At 38.5% G+C, this 20,321-nt stretch overlaps 1 protein-coding gene across 1 annotated transcript in view; it reads right to left on the bottom strand.

The window, feature by feature from the left end:
* DCN (decorin) overlaps positions 1 to 15,548 on the bottom strand; it is a 37,329-nt gene extending 21,781 nt beyond the window's left edge. Inside the window, exons 1-2 of the mRNA XM_027738194.2 lie at positions 15,390 to 15,548; positions 11,176 to 11,411 (exon numbers count right to left, since the gene is read on the bottom strand). Coding sequence (XP_027593995.1) covers positions 11,176 to 11,383 — 208 coding nt within the window. The 5' untranslated portion in view covers positions 11,384 to 11,411; positions 15,390 to 15,548. The remainder of the gene's footprint in view (positions 1 to 11,175; positions 11,412 to 15,389) is intronic.
* Between the last annotated feature and the right edge of the window lie 4,773 nt (positions 15,549 to 20,321).

The raw sequence follows: 20,321 nt of genomic DNA, 5'->3' as shown, positions 1-20,321 counted from the left end.
TAATTCATCCGTTATCTGGTCCCTGAGAGAGAATCAATCAGTGGTTAGCCATCTCCTGTGTAGCACTGCACCAGCCCAACTAGCACATGCTGCTGTTTAGCTGGACAAACAGGTATAGGAGATGTAGAAAGGATCTGGAAACAGTGTGAGGACTAAGGGAGGTTATGGGGTTTGCTATACACAACAGGCTTTATTACTTCAGCAGCTGAGGGAGTAACCTACTTAGTTACAGGAGCTGCGATCAAATGGCTGTGGAATTGTTTAACCCATAAAGGAAAAGGATGTATTTTGAAATCTCCTCTCTATGAAGAGGTTTCAGTCCACTGCTCCAGTTGCTCAGCAGTGAGAGTCACAAGCTAGTCTGCATCTGGCATGGAGCCACATTTCTGCTGAAGCCATACGACTATGCAGAAAAGGAATGCAAGATTTATAGGGCCAGTGAGGGAGACTAAGCAAATGGAAGTCTGAGCCCGTATTCCAGAGATGAGGACAGTTTCCTGAGAATTTCATCCTTGTCACAATGAGACCACCACAACAAAATAACAAATATGTGAACAGTGCCAATTATGCAACAGGGTTTGTGGTTTGATTTCTGTGTGTGTTTGGGGTATTTTGGGAGATTTTTCCTCCGTCTATCCATTTACAAGCAGCAGAGATGGAGCTTATTCCTCTGAATAACCTTTCTCTTCCCCATCTGGAGAGGAGGGGCCAAAAGGTAGAGAGAAATTTGAATGCTGTAGCTCAGATATGTGTGTTACTACATAGCAACGCTTATGATTATTTTGACAGAGGCCATAAAATGGGGCTCTCCTAAAGACTCCCTCAGTTTCCACAAGCAGCTGCTGCCAGCTCAGGAATTTGGACTGAACTACATGTATTTCCCATCTGTGATCATCAGCGACTACACTCCCAGTGGAGGCAGCCTCTCCAGCAGCTGCCTGAGCTGCCCTGTGCATGCTCCAAGCCCAGCTCTGCTGCATCCCACTGACAGGCAGCAATCCTCCCAGGGGTGAATGACCTTAGCAATGCCCTGAGTGGACTCTGGGGCAAATGAGGCGAATGGCAAGTTTACAGGGTCAAGAATCTTAGTCACAGAAAAATAACAAGATCCAAGGACTGCTTTCTGGAAGGATGGCAAGGAACTGCTTTGAATGCTTTGACTTAGAAAAGTTTGCTGACACTTTCCCAGGCTATGTGTTACACCATTTACTGGAAATTTGTTCTCTATTGTGTGGAATTTGCAAATAGGAATAATTTCATTATTTCCATCCTACCATCCATAAAATAAGAAATCATTGTCTTTTTCTACAGAGGAGTATCCATAGCCTCCTTCTCTGTCTCACTTTCAAATTAAAAGTTTGTTCTCCACCTTCTCCTGTGTTGCTATGAAATCAGTAGTAATATTTTTTCTAGGAGATGTAAAAATCCATTACTGAATGCATAAGACTTTTAAAATACATCTTAAAGGTGATTTACTATCACTTTTTTCCTGTTCAGCAGTCTTTAAGACTCATATTCCATTAAGATCCATTTTGTACTTATTTTTATTACAGACTAATATTTTTGTATATGTCTGACCCTTTCCATGGGAAAGAACAAGAAAACAAACTTCATTCCCTGCTGAGGTAGCCTCTCACAATGGTAGACCTACTGACCTCTTACTATGCCGGGTTTTTTTTCCCAAACATTACAACATTGCTTCCCAGAATAGACTGAGGAACACAAAAAAATAAAAACGTATTCACACATTACAATCAAATGTATTATTCTGCATTATGATAGTACTAATAATTATAAATGGTCTAGTAAATGTTTTCAAATGAATGTGTTGCTTTAATTGCTCTTTTCCGTTTCAACCCACTCTGTGTAGTGAACACATATTTCAAAGTATAACAGATATCGCATGCCACAGATGTTATGAATTATTTTTCAGTCCTAGTTACATTTTTGGTACAGATAGATTTAGCATCCTGGCTCCAAAAGTAACACTAAGAGTAATGATACATTCTTAAAGCTAAAATTCAAGCAACTTCTACTTCTGTGTTCTTTCTAACTGACTTTTAATTTCGATTATCTCAAAGGGATATGCCTCCTCAAGAATCACTGGAGCATTCTAGAAAGACAGAAAAATAATCTGAAATAATATTGAGACTTCGGGGATTAAGACATTAGGTAAAATTAAAATAAAATATCATGAGTTCTCTGAACTCCTAGAATAATCAGCTTTACATTTCCTATTGTCATCGTTACAGACATAAAACATCCCGTCAGACAACAGCAACTGACCTGTGTGATTCATGCAATCTGCCAACACCATGTGCATAATGGCTTTACTCAAAGTGGATGCAACATAGATGTGCTTACTATCTGTGACTACTGATGCATTAGGTGAAACATTTATTTTTTACAAGTGTTTTACAGTTGTCATAAGAAAGATTCAGTGACTCAGAAAAGTGAGCATTATCTAAAAAATTATATTTTGAATGACCCTTTGCAGTAATATAATTTCATGTTTACCTGTTTTGCAGTTTAAATAAGCAACAGGCAGCAGATGACAATTTGAGGATAGCTTCCTCAGTCTTTACTTTGGGACTTACCAGAATTACTATAAAGTGTCATTTGGGGGAGATCTTCTCTGGTTTCAAATAAACTTTCCCCTTCCTGTTCTGACCACATGGTCATTACACAGCCCTAGTTTTATTATAACCTGAGGACAGAGATATGTTCATGGTTATTTCAGGTACTTCTAAACATAACATGGCCATTTTTCATAAAAGTTGTAGGATTGTTGTCAACTTACTCTCATGCAAGCAAACAAAAGAGCTGCTGTGATCATGTTGGGACATAGTGAATAACATTTAAATGAATTTGGGGAGGCTATTTCCTGACTGAACCAGGAAGTCTGCAAACTTGCTAGTTCCCTCTTTCTACCACGTGATGTTGTATGTATCCTTTTAGCTCTTAGAAATTTTTGCTTTGTATCTCCTTTTATTTTCTTAACCATTTAGTGATAGATCTTCACCAGGTCAACTACAGCTGTATCAGTCATCTCCAGCCCACAGAACGTAAACTCTCTGCCACAGAGTGAAAGAAAAAAAAGAGAATGTACATTTTGCCCCTCAACCCTAAAAAACAGTAAGATTTTAATTCAATTCTTTGCCTTTGCTCCTATATCTCTGACGTAGAGATACTCAGCAATGAGTTTGATTATTGCACCACTGCAAGCATTCTTCTATGTCACCCTCAAATAAGAATTCATCGAGAACCTTTTTATTTTCTGAGGCCCACTCTGGAGCAGTAGAAGGGAAAACATGTACTCCAGCATAGAAACTGAAATTTTCCTAGGCTTTCACATTTTAGGTAGTAGAGGAGGTGCAAGCAGAAACTGGTTCTGGGATGCACTATTGCACATTTCAATTGTGTTAATGTTGTATTACAGGACCAGACTGTTGCCCCATTTACACTTGCAAATGTTTTAAAAGCTGTAGCATTTCTATAAATAATCTGTCCCTTTGGAGTTTTTGCCATTAAATCCCTAAGGCTGCCATGAAATCAGATGGGCAGAAATGTTTCTTGTTTTCACTGCTTTTTAAAGATATATTTATTGCATTCCTTTTCTCATTTAAATTAAAACTGCAACCATCCTTTCTTCAACAGATTTTTGTAGCAACTAAAACCACTTCAAACAGATCCCAGGAAACAAACACAAAGATAGTATGGAATGCTCTCCTGGGTGCCCTCTCACTTGAGCATGCATGCAGAGAGCACAAAAATTTGTAAATACTGTTTTTCACCATTTTTATTCCCATTGACTACATAAGAGGTTTGCAGTAGAGTTGCCCATATAGCAAATGTAACCGCACTAAAATCAGGTTCATTTGCACAGAACTGTTTGAGTCTCATAATTGATGCCATAAGTTGAAAACTATGACCCAAACTCCCCCTCCCTCAAAAAAAACCCATGCAGGCATGCTCCTTGTCTTAAGGCCCCTGTGTGCTTGTGTTCACTGTTTCTCCCTCTTTCCTTGTAGAGAAGCCGATAAGCAAGTTCTACTCTTCTGTTCATACTGGAGAAGAGGAAACTAAGAAGACACCTCATCACAGTCTGCATCTTCCTCGTGAGGGGAAGAGAAGGGGCAAGCATTGATCTCTTCTCTGTGGTGACCAGTGACAGAACTGGAGGGAATGTCCTGAAGTTGTGTCAGGGAAGGTTTAGGTTGGATATTAGAAAAAGAGTCTTCATCCAGAGTGTGGTTGGGCACTGGAACAGGCTCCCCAGGGAAGTGGTCACAGCATGAAGCCTGATGGTGTTCAAGTGTTTGACAGCATTCATAAGCTCATGGTGTGATTCTTGGGGTTGTCATGTGCAGGTCCAGGAGTTGGACTTTGATGATCCTGATGAGTCCCTTTCAACTCAGAATATTCTATGGTTCTGTGATGCTCCATCTATCTTCTTTTCTTTTATAGTAAAAATACAGTCTATACTATAAATATAGTATAGACAATAATGCTCTGTGTGAATATATTAAATAAAATACAGCTGAAGAGACCTAGCCTTCTGCAATTGTCAATATTTTTTTGTCAGGCGTGTAAAGCAGGAAGAATAAGTTTTTAAAAATGGCAATGTATTTTGAAGAATATATTCTTTGATTTGAACCTTAGGAAATTCTAAAAGTATATTCAGAAAAATATTTTTTTTTTTTTTTGTAATCTGATTTTGGACCAGTTCCTTTTAATCCTATGACAGATCCAGGACATGTGTAAAGCAAGATATAGACCAGTGAGTCCAAAGTCGATAAGGAGGGGACACACTCAAATCTGGGTTTGAGACGAGCGTTTTGAAAATGTTCTTAAAACCAGAATATTTTCAAAATACCATGGTAACTGGACCTTGTGAACAGAGTTTTCCTGAGGAGCTGGAGGCTGATACCAGAAGTTTCTTGCTGTTATCATTGTTGGCTTCACATAGGACCTAAATTCCTAGATTTCTACCCTGTTGGTAATGAGTTCTCAGTGAAGTTTGCGAAGGAGCTTTTGGGCTCTTTAGCTCTTCCTAAGACTTGGCTGGGAAGATTCCACAGTTGAATAGCACAGGTTTTTGTTGTGAAAACACAGATATTTTTCAATAGTTTTATGTCTTACCAAGTAATATACCCCTCAAAGGTGTTAGGACCATAATACATATACTAGTCCACCGTATAAGTCACACCTACTAGTCCATAACACTAGTTGGTGTGAGGAGTGATTATTTAGCATGTTTTAAGCATTGTAGTCACCTGCTATGACTTATAACTGACTCATATTTTACTAGCTATCTATTAGCAATTTATTTGTACACTTGGAGATTTTAGAAATGAATGTTCGTCACAGAGCAAGACAGAAAACCATCACTTCTTGTATCATTTGGACTTGGCAGCCCTTATTTCCATTCCTGCCACTAGGCTTACTTAAATGGTATTTCCTAGTCTGAAGCAAGCAAACAAATCTAAAAAAAATACAAGAAAAAAAGAAGAAAACATATAGAGCATGTCACTGATACCTTGGAGTAAGCAGTCAATAAGAAAGGGATATATTTAGAGTAGATTAATTTTCATCTAGAATCCTATTTATCATCTGGACCTGGAACATCAGTAATTCTGGTGGGAATGCAAAAAGGCGTGTCTTTTACTGTTACACTGGCTAAGGGAAATGGCTTTTTGTTAATATAAAGCAGACTACATACAGGCCTATTTTTTTTTCTTGGTAATTTTTCAAGTGTTTTCCAATTATTGGGTTCTTGATTTAATAATTTTTCAGAATGTACTGAATACAGGGCTTTAATCATGCTTTTTTAACTTCCAGGCTATCCCCAAAATTGTATTGAAGCAGAATATATAAAAAAATTTTAATAATCCATGGAAAATTTATCACAAAACAATGCTGATAACATGAGTTTATTTTTCCATGCCTCAATTTTATCACACATAACTTTGTTCATCTGAAAGTAAGTTGCATAGCCTTGACTGGTCTTTGCTCTGTTTTGGCAGTTTGATTCTCCAAGAGTGATGTAGCCTTTCTGTCACTGACATCCACCTTAGACAGGGTGAACTACTGCGTGGGCAGCTGCCTACCTCACTCCACAGCTGTGAAAGGAACTCAGATGACTCTTTGACTCCTAACATCACCTGAGATAGCTCCTATATTGAAGAAAATAGCTGTAATATTTCATATAGATCCTCCAGTCTGACCGCCAATATGTTAAGAGCATTGAAATTTACCCATGTGTAAAGCCCAATGAATTGTGCTTGATGATGGCCTAAGTTATGGTCAGCTAAAGAATGTTGTCCAAAAAGGCATTTAGTCTTCAGTTTTAAGGCCAGAGTATCACGATGTAGAGGCTATTCTCAGTATAAGTGACAGTATAGGTTCACAGATTTCCTGGCTCCATTTTTAATAATAATAATTTTGTTAAATAAACTAGTTTAATGAAGCCAGGGAATCATGAGATTCTCAGCTTCTAATAAACATAAAAGGAGTAAGTCTCTAATCCTTATTGTTAGAAGAAAAAAAAAATGCATAAAATATGAAAGAACTTGTCCTAAAGGCTCATCAATTGCAATGTAAATTAACTAAAACTTTTTTCTTTAGAAATTACATTTGTTAATGTCTGACCATTTAAGAATCCATTCTTTCTCTTATTGCAGGTTTAGAAACACAGAAGATTTTGAGCCAAACATTTAGCTTTAAAGATTCTGTTTTTGAAAGGCTGGTTAGCTTTCAAACAGTGGCAGGGATTCTAAAGCTATGTACAGAATGAAAAGTAAGTCTATCTGTTTTGTTGAACCAATAAAATGACTGAGACTGATCACCACAGAATCACCGAATATTCTGAGCTGGAAGGGACCCACGAGGATGAAGTCCCACTCTTTAGTGAATGGCCCATGCGAGGATTGAACCCATCACCTTGGCACTATTAGCACTCCACTCTAACCAACTGAGTTAACCTCAGGGCTAACCAATGAGGTATGTAATATTTTTCTTTAAAAAGATTTTATGTTGAGTAGTTCAAATCCAGGTATATCACAAAGGAGGTAATTTACTTTAAAATGAGAGGTGAGGTTCTCACATGGAGTCATGATCTGAAAATGCATGTTCAGATATTTCTGGAAGATTATATACAATGAGATAAATAATCTTCAGTCAACAAATAAATTGTCATGTTACCATGGTTCAGTTATGAAGAACCACCAGTTAATATATTGAGACACTCTGTGTATTAAGATAAACTGCCTCATGTTATCAGATCCCTGGGATAATGCTTTACATATCTGTGAGTTTTTCACTTACTGATCTCAAAGTGCTGTTCAAACACACACTCCAACACCCATGCTGAGGTCTGTTCTTTACAGCTGGAAAAACCTCACATTTCTGAGCTATGAGTAAAATTCGGATTTTAGTTGTATTACTACTTGGACTTTGATTATTGACGTCTATCTCTTGCACACCTTCCAGAGACCACAATTCCTCCATGGATGCTCACCGCAAGAGGGATGGAGGGACAGCCTTACATCCTGTAAAGTCTCCAAGGAAGGCAATCTCGATGCCTATACAGAGACACTGCTTGCTTAGTAAGAGGCTGCCAGACTTATCTGAAGGTGAAGCTCTGGCCACCACCCCTGAATGTGCTCATGATGCATTCTGCATCTGCTGCAGGGCTGAGTAATCACATATGCGTCCTGCTGCCTACCAGGGCACTCTGGGATGAACTTTAATTGAGACTCCCTTTGGGAGGATGAGACTTTAAATGAAACTATTAATCCTTGCTAGAGTTTTTATGAGGCATATTTGCCTGGCCAACTGCACATCTTCCCTCTACTTATTATTTTTAAACAGGAAGAGTGGGCTCTGACCAGCTATATCAGCTACTCCCTACCTGTAGTGTGTACTAATAAGGAGTATGTTTGTGATTTCTATGGAAAGTCTGGCTACAGAATAGTAATGCCTCATACTGAGTTGTGATTAAAAAGTCAGCCTATTGCTCCCTTTTAGCAACAGGGGTTAGATTCAGAAAAGGCAACACTTTTATAAGGATACCACAATGGCCTTCCTTGGTGAGATACTTGAGCCTGTTAACAGAGATAATGCACCTCATGAAAGGTGGCTCTGCTCTTGATCCATCAGTAACCACAGTTCAGAAAGAATTCTTCTTCAGGATATGAGAAGGCAGAGTTCTCCTTCCTGCCAGCTCAGCTCTTGGCTTGGAGACAAAATAAATTAATTTGTAGGTGTGTGCTTAGGAGGATGTGACTGAAGCTTAAAAGTATAGAATGCAAAAATTTAGCTGACAAGAGTGTAATTGGACCACTGGGCATTTTTTTTTCACTGTTTTTATTGAACTTGGATTTTATTTTTTTGTTATTCCCATCCAGTGCTCATGAGTAAAAGCGCGAACTTGATCTCTGGACTCTGGATCCGGTAGTTCTCCTGTGGTTTACTCACATAACCTTGTGTCAGATAGTTGTTTTATCCTTATGAAGCAAGAGTTTACAAACAGTAAATGCCCCTTTGAGCACAAAAAGAAAGAGGCTGAGGAAGAGGAGCCCTCTGCAAATGTTGCCCACACTAGGGTCCTCCAGATGCATCTCTCTGACATGCCCTCTGCACCCATGGGCTCATGGTTGAAAAGAGCCCTCCCATACCAGAGAGAGAATAGAAGAAAGCATCTTGATTCAGATTTCAACTTTTCTTTGTGGGACTTTATTTAGTAAGGTCTTAATATGTCCCTGGGAGGAGTCTTATTGCGGCCTGCAGTTTTTCTTTTATTAGTGCTCATGGGACTAGACGATTTGATAATTTAGTGGAAGGGAGGTAGCTAATTTAGTTGGGTCGGAAGTGCCCAGAGCTGAAGGGAGAGCCAGGCCAAGAGCAGTGGTTAATAGAGGGGTGGAACTGTCACTGCTGCTTTCATGGCTCCTGCATGTAAATTGCCCTCCTGATGGCTGCACCTCAAGCACTCTTCATCTCACAGCTCGGGAGCATGCTAGGTCATGTCCACAGCTTACAGCAAAAGTTTGATCTCTCAGGGCCAGCAACTGGCTTTCCTCAAGTCAGTAGGTAAATATGATTTTGTCTGGGTCTGAGTCACACAGAAGTGGATTCAAGGCCAGAAGAGAGAAGAGCGGAAGGCAGGTTTGCCTGTGAGCTGGCAGCACACACAGCTGTCCTGTCCCTGTTGCAGGGTGGTCATCAGACCCGTGTTGTCATGGGCCTCTCACTTGGGCCACGACCCAGGATGGGTGAAACCTAATGCCAAGGCTGACATTGAATGGTTATTACTTCCTTGAGCTCTACCAGGAAAACATTATTTATTTATTTTTCAGGGCTGCATATTTTGAGCCCAGGGAGATCTCTTTTCCTTCGTGTCCAAAGGCTGGACATTATCAGCCCAGTTGTTTCAAAAGCACAATTTTTTCACTGGACATTATACAGCATGTGGGTTTAAACCAAGTTCAAAATGTAACTCTTTCTTTTCACTCCACTTGAAATTATCTGGGAAACACAGACCTGGGGCCCTAATTGTGGTATTTCTGAGTCTCTTGGTCAATATGGGACTCTATTAACCCAAAGTATCTGTATGCAGTGAACTGTAGTGCAACCCTTTGTAAATCACATGTGTGTGAAGGAGAACTGAACAACCATGGGAGCAAGTACAGCAGCAAAGGGTCTCTGTGTGAATATTTCTACTTTTTTACCAAGTGAAAGCTCCTTACGTTCTGCAGAATTGAAGCAGACTGGGAACAAGTTCCCAAAATAACTCAAATTCCATCAGCATTACCAAGTGTAACAATAATAAAACCTAAGACTTTCATGACGTGTGGGGCAATGTCCTCCCCCTTACCCACTCCATGTTTGCTACTCTCTGGCATATAAATGGTAAAAAAAGAAAATATCTTTCAACAGGGACAGTACTGTGAAAACTTTATGAATGCATGGCTAGGTTAGCCTGCACTCATTTGTGCAACTTGGCTTGCGTTGTTCACTGGGTCTTTGCCAAACATATCTGTTGCGTAATTATGTGGCTTGCTTTAATAAAGTCACAGAAGTTTCTAGGGGTGTAACCAAAGTTTCCCCCTCCTTCCTGTAATTATACAACACCCACCACAACGAGATACAGCTCCTAATTGGAAGATTTGTGCCATGATTTACAGTAATAATCAAAGCCAATGCTACAACATAGGAAAATAGAAACACCCAACTATACATTTAAAGAACTGAGGGAAGACTTAAAAAAAAACAACAAACAGCCTCTTTAAAATCATGAGAAGTTATTTGTCTGTCCATTGAATAAATTCTCTAATTCCTTGTGAGTAAAACCAACTTTAATTGATTTTCTGCACTGCGCACTGACTCAATCTGAATAATACTGGTTTAAAACAAATTCAGCCTCACTGAAGTCAGTTTCATTACTTGAGACTTCTGCATGGAAAAGTCAAGTACAGTGATGGCAGACAAGGCTTCACATCCTGCTTCTCTGACTGTGCAGACAAGCCCTTGTACATGAGGCAATAAGGGGAGTTTGTGAAAAAGGTTCTCATGGTTTCAGCTTGTATAGTGTCTAATAAAGATATTTAATAAAGAACTCCAAAATGCGTTCATTGTTTTGGAGTGTTTCCAAGCTCTTTCCTCCAAAGAGCTGGTTGCAGGATGTATGATTCAGTTAGTTATTCCACGCTCATGTACTCCAATGGAAATGGGATGATTTCTATATTGAGGTACTAGACAGAATGATTAAGGGTGCTGGAGCTTGGACCACGCAATTTAGAACCTTTTAAAATGTTTCCATCCCCACATCTGACCTCACTGAATTAATTTAAGATGTATTTGAAGGAACAATTTTGAAAAGTTATTTTCTCTGCAAAAGAAATCTGTGGTCTTTCAAAGAACAAATGAAATTTATATATAAAAAATTCATATTAAAAAAATCAAACATTCTTCATGATCACAACAAATGTCTATCTTCTCAGGGGTTTACGACCTACTTTGTATGGTAAATTCTAGTTAACTGTAGCTGTAACATATTTCTTTGAAAACAAAACCAGTTACAGGGTGGCAGTGCATAGCAGCTTCACCATCTCAGCAGCAAACTCAGTGACTAGAAAGTAAGTGTATAACCTGTGAAGATACTCTTTGGCTTACCTAGGTCAGAGCATTGCACCACACGAAGATGGCACTGGCAACGGAAGGGGCACACTGGTCCAAATCCAGATATGACGGGATCATCCGTTGGAGGCATGTCGGCTGACCCTTCATCTTCCAGCATAAAGTCAAAGAGGCCCTGCTGGTGGAATGGCTTGGCCAAGCATGCCGGCAGTAGTAGGACGAAGAGGAGAGCCAGCCTCTTCATGGCTTAGTTCATCGACTCCCAGCAGAACCTAGGATTCAAAGCAGCAGATTAACAACAAAAGTAGCAGTTTCCCATAGCTGCAGAGTTCCTGCTAAAGGAGGTCCAGTGCATCCACCAATTACATAACTGTTCCTTTCAATAAAAGAAACCTGAATTGTGAAAATAGGACAGTTATGTGATAGGACTCTGGTAACTTCTTGTCAATAGATTTTTTTTTTTTTTTACAGAGCAGTTTGAAGGCAACTGTAAACACATCTGTTTGCATATTTAGAGCAATATTTATTAAGAACAGGCAGCACTGTCAACTTTGTTATGCAAAACAGTCAAAGCAATAAGCCACATTTTCCATGTGCCTGTTTTCAGCCAACGTAACAGTCTATTTGATTTCATTAGCATTTATTTCATAGCAATGGGTTTGTCCCCTGGGGACAATTCTGAGGTTCCCAAACTCACTGTAATTCAGTATTTCATGTCTTGAGAAATATTTTTTTTAAGTGCCAGTTTGGTGTGTGTTTTAAATTATAGCCTAGTAAAACTGACTGAGAAAGTGTAGGATCTAGTGATGGGGTGGAGGGAGAGGGGAAGATCTTTAGCTGTTTAAATGCACTATACTTCTTTCCCAGTTTAAACAGCATAATAAATGTAATACAATGTTGCATTATATCAAATATCCTTGGCTTTCTTTCCAAATTTTTTACATGCACCCTGAAAATCCTCTGCTTTGCACTGCATAAGCATTCAAATTGTTGCTTGTAGTGTTGTGTGCATGCTTTCTAATGGGACTTCAGAATTTAATTCTGCAGACTTTCATACTCCAGAGCAACACTACACAAGAAAAACTGCTTCTACATGTTCTCAGGACCTAGGCCTAAATGCATTACAACATACTGTACATTGTGCTACCTGTGTTGTTTTGCACTAAGGTGAAATTGCAAAATTGTTTGCAGGTTTTGTATCAAGGCTGTATAGATCCGCTAATTTTCTGAAAATTATTTTCTTTTTACTGTTTATTTTGTCTAAATTAGCTTATATTTTACAAACCTTCATTGATCTAAAAGAACCCATAAAAAAGTAAAATTAAGAAATTTGTCTTCCAGTTGCCAAGTGACAGAAAGGCTAACTTGTCATTTATATAGGAGCCTTTCCTTAAAATGGATGGCATAGTCCTGAATACAGATGTTGCTCTGTGTAATGAAAAATGTCCACTTGCTTCTTTGGGTCCATGTCTTTTGAAATGCCCTGTCTGGATGCTAGCTGAGATTACTTCTTTTTCTAGCAGAAATAATCTGACAGTTACGGGCGTGGTATAGCATTTTACACTGGTGGAAAGATAAAAAAAACTGTGGGAGAGGCAGAAGAGGAGGACTGTCTCCCTCCCTACATTGCCATATGGAACCTATCAGGTAGATGACTAACAAGAATAGGTAATGTTAGGCAAGAGTGGTTTACTGAAGCCTGCCTCTAAAATACTACAACCAGCTACTCTAACAGGAGTGGTTAGTGTAAAAACAATTAAAAAAAAGCTAAATAAATAAATAAATAAAACCCCACAGGACTGGAATTAGGTACAATTTATATTCTGTAGTCCTGCAGAAACCTTTAGGTCTGTTTCTTGAGAGTATGATAAGGTTACATTATGAGAGAGGCTAGTGGTTTAAGATCACAGCCTACATTTCTGTGATCTACCTGACTGGAAGACAGGTATCCCAAAGACTCCCAAGTAACATCACATGGAGTAAACCACTATTTATGTTGTCTCTTTAAGAGACATAGTTGTTTCATTAGTTGGACACGAAAGTATTTCTATTCCTGGAACAGACTTACTGCAGGCACTGAGGGGTTTCACAGACCCCAACATCAACTAGAGAGTCAGAGTTTTTAGCATGTCCTGTCGTCCAAGCTCAGTGCTGTGTAAACTTGTGACATGTAGCTGACATGGAGCAGGCTGTGTTCCTGTGTGGACCATCCCCCTGTGCTTCCTACTGTCCTGGCCTCCCCACTGACACTGGGTCTGTGGTCTGTGTCCCTTCCCCAACAACACTTCCACAGTGCAGGCAGAGTACACGTGGACAAGTCAGCTTTCCCAGCAAAATGCTGTTAACGCATAGTGGTGAGATGTTCCCAGGATTTAATCTAAAACAAGATTTTTTAAAATAATAATTATTATCTACAAATTATTGTAAATTAACAATGCAATTTATTAGTAGTCTGAAAGGAGAAAACAAATTTGCTAAATTATCACCATTCATTGCAATAAACTGCCTTGTGAAAATAATCAATAAAACTTTACCCCAGTAGAAATTATTTTTCAGAATGTACATTAACATCAATAAACTTTTGGAATGCTACATGCTAATCCCGGAATGCCAGTTGCAGTCAGTACTTTTTAAAGACCTTCTTCAGCATTTTTTTAATGTATTAATATGATTCTAAATTATTTTTAAATATTTAAAACTTCTTGTATTCCTTCTCAGGGTCACTGATAAGTACCATCCATCCTAAGAATGCACTATCAGGATTCTATCCTGGAACTAAATTGCTACCACCCAAAAAAGCCCCAAAAAAATGCAAAGGCACTTTGAAAGTCTTCACACTTTGTTTCTTATTCACATTAATATTGATGACTTCATATATCTCAGTTAAACCCTGTAGTAGGCCTTTTCCTTTGGTCCCTGTTTTTTAAAAACTGCAATAAAATCAGAAAGAATTGGCTATAAAGTAAAACTTTAGGACAACAAAGGATACCGAGTATATAATCTGAGGACACAGAAGAGAAAATAGCAAACACAAGCTACATATTAAAAAGGATATAGAAATATAAATGGGTCTGCATGTCTTCAGTCAAATACGTATTCATCCTGCAAGACACATGTATCTGTGCCTATTGTTTGCATGTGTAAGTGAACACAAACAAAGAAAAAGATATATACAAAACTGTACTTTCAAGAAATGTTTACATTTCACTTACAAAAAAAAAAATAAAGAGGGCAAAATCTAAATTCTTAAAGTTCTGTGACACAATATTTATGTCTGCAGGACATAACTGTTTAAATTTGCTTTAGTTATCTGTTTACAATGAGAAAAACTTTTCCACAAACAGAGGAAGCTATACCATAGGCCTGGCCACATTTCAGTTTAAAATACCCCTGGAAGTGTGCTTCATGAGTTCACGTCACCACTGTATTGGTGGTCTTCATGTCAGTTTACCTTAATATTAAGGTTTAAATTAGTTCCCCTATTGTCAGAAGTCTCTCAAAATTCCACAAAAGACAAGTTAAACAATATGTGCATTTTCAAAAAAATCCCCTCAATTTTATGTTTTACCCATTTTGTGCAATCAAGTCTAGATATGGAAACATAGGAGTTGGAACTCTTAAAGAGATTAAAATTCTGCTAACAGGAGTTTCAACTCCAGGAATTTTTTTCCTACTATTTCATTCATAAGAACCTTCTTTAAATGTGTTTCCCTTGTTTGTACCCTGTAACGTAGCACTTTCTAACATTTTAAAGGCATACAGTGAGCCTGTTTAACTAACTACTACATATTTTCTTTCTCTGAAATTGAAATTATATTCATCAGTGTCTGGAATATATATGAAGAAACCGAAATGAAAAAGAAATCACAGAGTGCAGTTTAAAACAGAAATGTAAGCACACACGTATTTTTTACACTCTCTACATCACCGATTCTAAACACTGGATTGCAGAGAGAGAATATACTGCTGCAAAAGTTTACAGTAAAGAAAAAGAAAGGGCTATAACAGTGCCTATACAAATCAAAACAAGAGACAGAATAGTCAAATAAACAGTATGAAATCTGCACAGTCCTTGAGAATGCATTCTTGTGTTTTCAAGAAACAAAAGTACTGGATAGAAAACTTAACATTACTAAACATTTAGTAGGATTTTTAGCTTGCTTATCTTAAAATTCAAGTAGTTCTTGCCGTAAACTTGCCTGAAGTTTTATTAGTGCAGCATAGTTCAGGAGAATTACTAAAAACCATACCTTTTAATCCAGGGATTTGCAACAGGAGCTCTCAAAGCTGAGATGTAATTAAACTAAATATTCAACCCAGGAAAAAGCTTTGCAGGTGTGGAAAGGAGGAGGGGGTAAATTCAGCTCAGTGACTGTCACTTGGTGGAAAACCCTCCTGCTTCTATTCCATAGCACAGTTAAAAAATAAGGTTTCTCTCAATGAACACAGTCCAGGCTGACACCCACATTAGATCATATGGTAATGATATGTCTCCTGTATTGTAGCCAGAAACTTTATCAGCTCTTTTGCTTTCTTTTCCTTCTTTTCTTTTTCATTCCCTTTATTTCTCTCTCAACTGTTTACAGTCCCAAATTACTTGTACATTATAAGACAGATTCTTAGCTGTAATTCATCTTACTTAGTTAAGTCCCTACAACATATATGTAGGAAATTCTTGGTTTTAACTATGGGGTTTTTTATGACTCATTAATGAAAAAAATGTTTGGCTGTTCCTCTTGTTTATAGTATTTTTAAGTCAAAGAAACTATATAAAATTAATCTTAGAGTTAGGTAAAGTGGAGATTAATATCAGGAAAAAAAGAGTTACTTTTAAGTAAAACTACTTAAACAGACATCAACCCTCCTTTGCTTATGCTATAATCACTGTCAAACCAAGTAGTATATAGTTTAATTCACTATTATCTTGTTTAATAATAGAGTTTGTATGTATTTTTTCAAAATACAGCATGTTTTTGAGATATATGAAAATCATGTTTTCATTAGTAAAACGATTCTAACATTTGTGGTTAGAACTGCTTTATATAAACTTTGCTTCTTTTTTTTTTTTTTCTTCTTGACTGCCTTCTCACCAGGACAGCAAAGCAGAGAGGAAATTAGCTTTAACTGTTTGGGTTTGGGTGGGGTTTTTTTGTTAGTTTTTTTTTTTGTTTGGTTGGGGTTTTTTTGGGGGGGGGGGTTGTGGGGTTTTTTGAGTAATTATTTGGGGGTTTTAAGAAACAGAAGAGTTTTTTTTTAAAGCATGAAAGGAAAAATATATCTGACTCATTGTTCAGATTTATATTTTATTTTAGTAATTTCTGGTTTTATGCAAATGTCAGTGGAAGCTAAAATGCAGTTTCTTTATTCCTGCACAATTTTAAAAATCTAGCAAACTGAAAGAAGAGCAAATCCAATAATTACTATTTATTTAGTAACCCAAACACATTGTGAACACGTGTAGCTTCCCTGTGCTGTTGGCTGTCCTATCTAAATACTGAAGGCTTGTGTCTCTGTGTTTTGACTTGTATCCTTTTATTTCTGCCCCTAGGCTAAGACCAGGTGCAAATCTGAAATTACAGCCCGTAAATGTGAAATGATGTTTAAAAGAAGTCAAAATTTTTAGACACAACAGACTCTTGAAATTTTAGCTGTCCTCTTCATTTAAGAGCTTTTTAATTGTTCTCCTTTGGTGGAAAAAAAACATGGTAGAATAATTGACTGTTAGTTTTGGTCTGTGTAGAACAAAGGTGTAATCAGACACCTTACATTACAGTTTCTTTATGTAGCTCACTCTAAAAGTTAAGAATTGTTTATTCAACCCTAGTCCTTAAGCTAATGTCTTTTCCCTGTTCTTCACTGGATTCAAACTGCTAATGGGTTTTGTTGTGACATTTTTCTACATATGATTAGTGGTGTTCCAAGCTTTCATGCCTACAACAAAGCCTTATCTTTGTCCAGAAGTGTCGCCATGAGGCTTGATGAAATCTTGGCTGTATCTTAGTAATGTCAGTTATTTGAACCTTGGTCACCAGCTGCATCTGGTGTTTAAAAACATTTCAAAGCAAGATTTTGATGAGGAACAGGTCAGGGTAAACTCGTTGTCAGTTTGCTTCACAAAACCCATTCATATCCTTTCCCAGCAAAATTTAATACATTTGCTCTGATATCTGTTACAGGATTGAAAGGCGTTGTAATTTAAATAACTTAGTCATTTCTTTGGAGGCAAAGGAGGATTGGACAGCCATCTCTCCTTCTTTTTGTCTTATGCTTTAGGGAGAGTTAAACCAAAATGTGAAGATAAAGGTGGAGCACAGGGAGCCTGCTGAGTGGACTGGGGGTCCATTCCAAGAAGCTTAGAGGGGAAAAGATGTTACTCCATTTAGGAATTATGAAAACAACTATGCTACCTGTAGATACCCAGAGGTAGAAGGGGTATGTTTTAGGTGTCCAAACCCTCCTGAAATGGCAGGTGGAGTATGTGGAGGACAGAGCAACTGAGTGGGAGAAGACTTAGAAGATTGAATATTGGTGCAGTGCCCTATTAATTGTTTTAAGTTAAGGAATCACAGAATTGTTTAGGTTGGAGAAGACCTTGAAGACCATTGAGTCCAACCTCTGATCGATCACCCCTTTATCAATTAGACCATGGCACTAAGGGCCACGTCCAGTCTTTTCTTGAAAACCTCCAGGAATGGTGACTCCACCAACTCCTCGGACAATCTGTTCCAACACTTAACAACCCCTTCCATGAAGAAATGCCTCCTGATGTCCAACCTTAACCTCCCCTGATGCAGCTTGAGGCTATGTACTCTCCTGTCACTAGTTGCTTGAGAAAAGAGGCCAACTCCCACCCTGCTGCAACCTCCTTTCAGGTACTTGTAGTGAGTGTTAAGGTCTTCCCTGAGCCTCCTTTTCTCCAGGCTAAACACCACCAGCTCCCTCAGTTGCTCTTCACAGGACTTACTCTCTAGACTCTTCACCAGCTTTGCCCTTATCTGGATACACAATATTTGTGTGCCTTTATGGGAATGTGGGATCATTTCTGATACAAGTATTCTTTTAACCTCACTCTTTTCCCCTTGCTATGTCACTCAAAAGATAAACAACCTTAAAAAAGCCAAACAACCAAAGAACAATATTAAGTCATTATATAATTTTATGGCCCATGACCATACAGATGGCCTAGCATCAATAAGCCATCCTTCCCAGTCTGACCTACTTTGACTACTGCTTAGTCAGTATAAAAAATCATTATTAGAACAGTCTTGGTTTCTATGTGATTTTATTACTCCAGTTTAACAAACTTTTAGGGCTACATGCTGCTCCGAATACTGATTCCCAGAAAGTCACAGGCAACTGCATGTAAATGTTATTTATATAACAATCTTTTTATTAAATTTTGATGGATAGCATCTGCTTCATTTGCTCTTAGATTACTTTGTGGGTCTTTCAAAGGGAAGTGATGGGAAAGAAGGCAGGAAGCCTACTTGCTGGTGGCTGCTCCACCTGGGTCCAGTGGAGGTCTTTTCAGGAAAGAGACGAACACTGCCCTGTAAGGAGCAAACATACCCTGGGGAAATTGCTCCCAGAGCATGGGGCGGGGCTGGGCTGGGAGAGAGGCACATCCAACAGGCACCCAGTGCTGCCAGAACAGGTTGCAGACTCCTCAGAAGAACTGACACAATCTGTCCCTGGGGGTGGAAAGAAGGGCTTTTATTTAGGTAGTCTGGGAAAAAAAATGGGTAGCATTTATTGCAATGCAGAGAACTACTGGAATAAAACCAAAGAAGGAGGACAGGATCTGCTCTGCAGGAACATGGTGTCCCAGAGATTCAAGTTCTTTCTCATTCTAAGTTTTCACTACAGAAAAAGGCACTTTTCTTGGGCTGCCTTTTAATAGATCCCAGCTTTGATGATCAAAAACTTCTTAACATTGTTGTGATTGTTGTGGTAAAGAAGGGTAGGCAAGTCTGCCTCAAAGTCCTTGTGAGCCAACTAGGTAAGTGCCAATCCTGTCAGGAAGGAATGAAACCAGATCCCCTGCTTGGCTGCCTCTCAGGGATCCTCTCCACATCCTCAGTATCTCATACCCGGGCTTTACCAGCTCCCTAACATGGCATCCTCCACATTCTCTAGATACTGTTGCCTGTCTCTTCTTTCTACATTGGGCATAATAATTTCTTCCAATTAACTGTAGTAAACAGTTCTTTACCACAGCAATGGAGTTTCTCTACTAAAAATGTGAGTAAATATTCACCCCAGCTTAGTAAACATTGATTCAGGTAAATATTGACCCAGACACAGCCTGACAAGGTAGTTAAAGAGACAGAAATGTAATTTCTGGTTATTCTGAGTATGAAAGTTTCCTTCGGTGCTCTGTGACCTCAGAAATTATCATCCTGAACTTCTTCACATTTCTACAGATCAAAAGGACCAACGTGTCAGATTTTTGAATGTGTGCTACAAGTACCATTTCTTTAATGCAGCTGCAAAAAGCAGTTCCTGTGTAACAGTTTGAACAAAATACAGACAAACTTCAAAAGAGAGAGCTCTCTCTTTGGAGGAATAGTTTCTTTCATTACTGTCTATCTTCCCATCTCTGCCTTTCCCACTCTGCAAGAGTTTACCCCTCATGATCATCTCTCTGCTCTCTCCTGAAGGCAGTCTGTGGCATCTGCAGATCACTCTAGGAAATAAATTCAAATTTTCCCCAGCTGAAGTATCTGACATGTTCATAATCTTTACTTCAGTCTCTTTTCTTTGGAAAGCCAATCTGTTCCTGTACCTGACACCTGCTTTCCTTTCCACTGGCATTTCTTTTCTCTCTCGAATCAAATCATATTGTCCAGGTGTATCTAGCAGCTGCAGGAGTTAACCACATATCCATGTAGCCTTACTACTCACTATGACTTCAAATGCTCTGAACTTAACTTCCACGCTTGAGGAGGAAGCCTTTCCTAACTATTCCTCATGTCTTTGTAGTGTAAATGTACGTTTTGAGATCACTGTTACCTCTCTTCCTCAAATATGCAGCAAATAGGTAAAATAGACTTTGTATGAATCATTCCAGCTCCTAGCCCTCCTAAAAAAAAAGAATGAGAGGAAAGTAAAGGCAATTGTGGACCAAAGACCCGAGAATCTCACTTTAACTTTACCACTTCACCTTTAATTAATGGTGAAGA

The sequence above is a fragment of the Pipra filicauda genome, unplaced genomic scaffold (assembly GCF_003945595.2).
Source record: "Pipra filicauda isolate LSUMZ 115617 unplaced genomic scaffold, ASM394559v2 scaffold54_size4384275_pilon, whole genome shotgun sequence".
In the NCBI taxonomy this organism is placed as follows: Eukaryota; Metazoa; Chordata; class Aves; order Passeriformes; family Pipridae; genus Pipra; species Pipra filicauda.
This window is presented reverse-complemented; position numbering and strand designations above follow the sequence as displayed.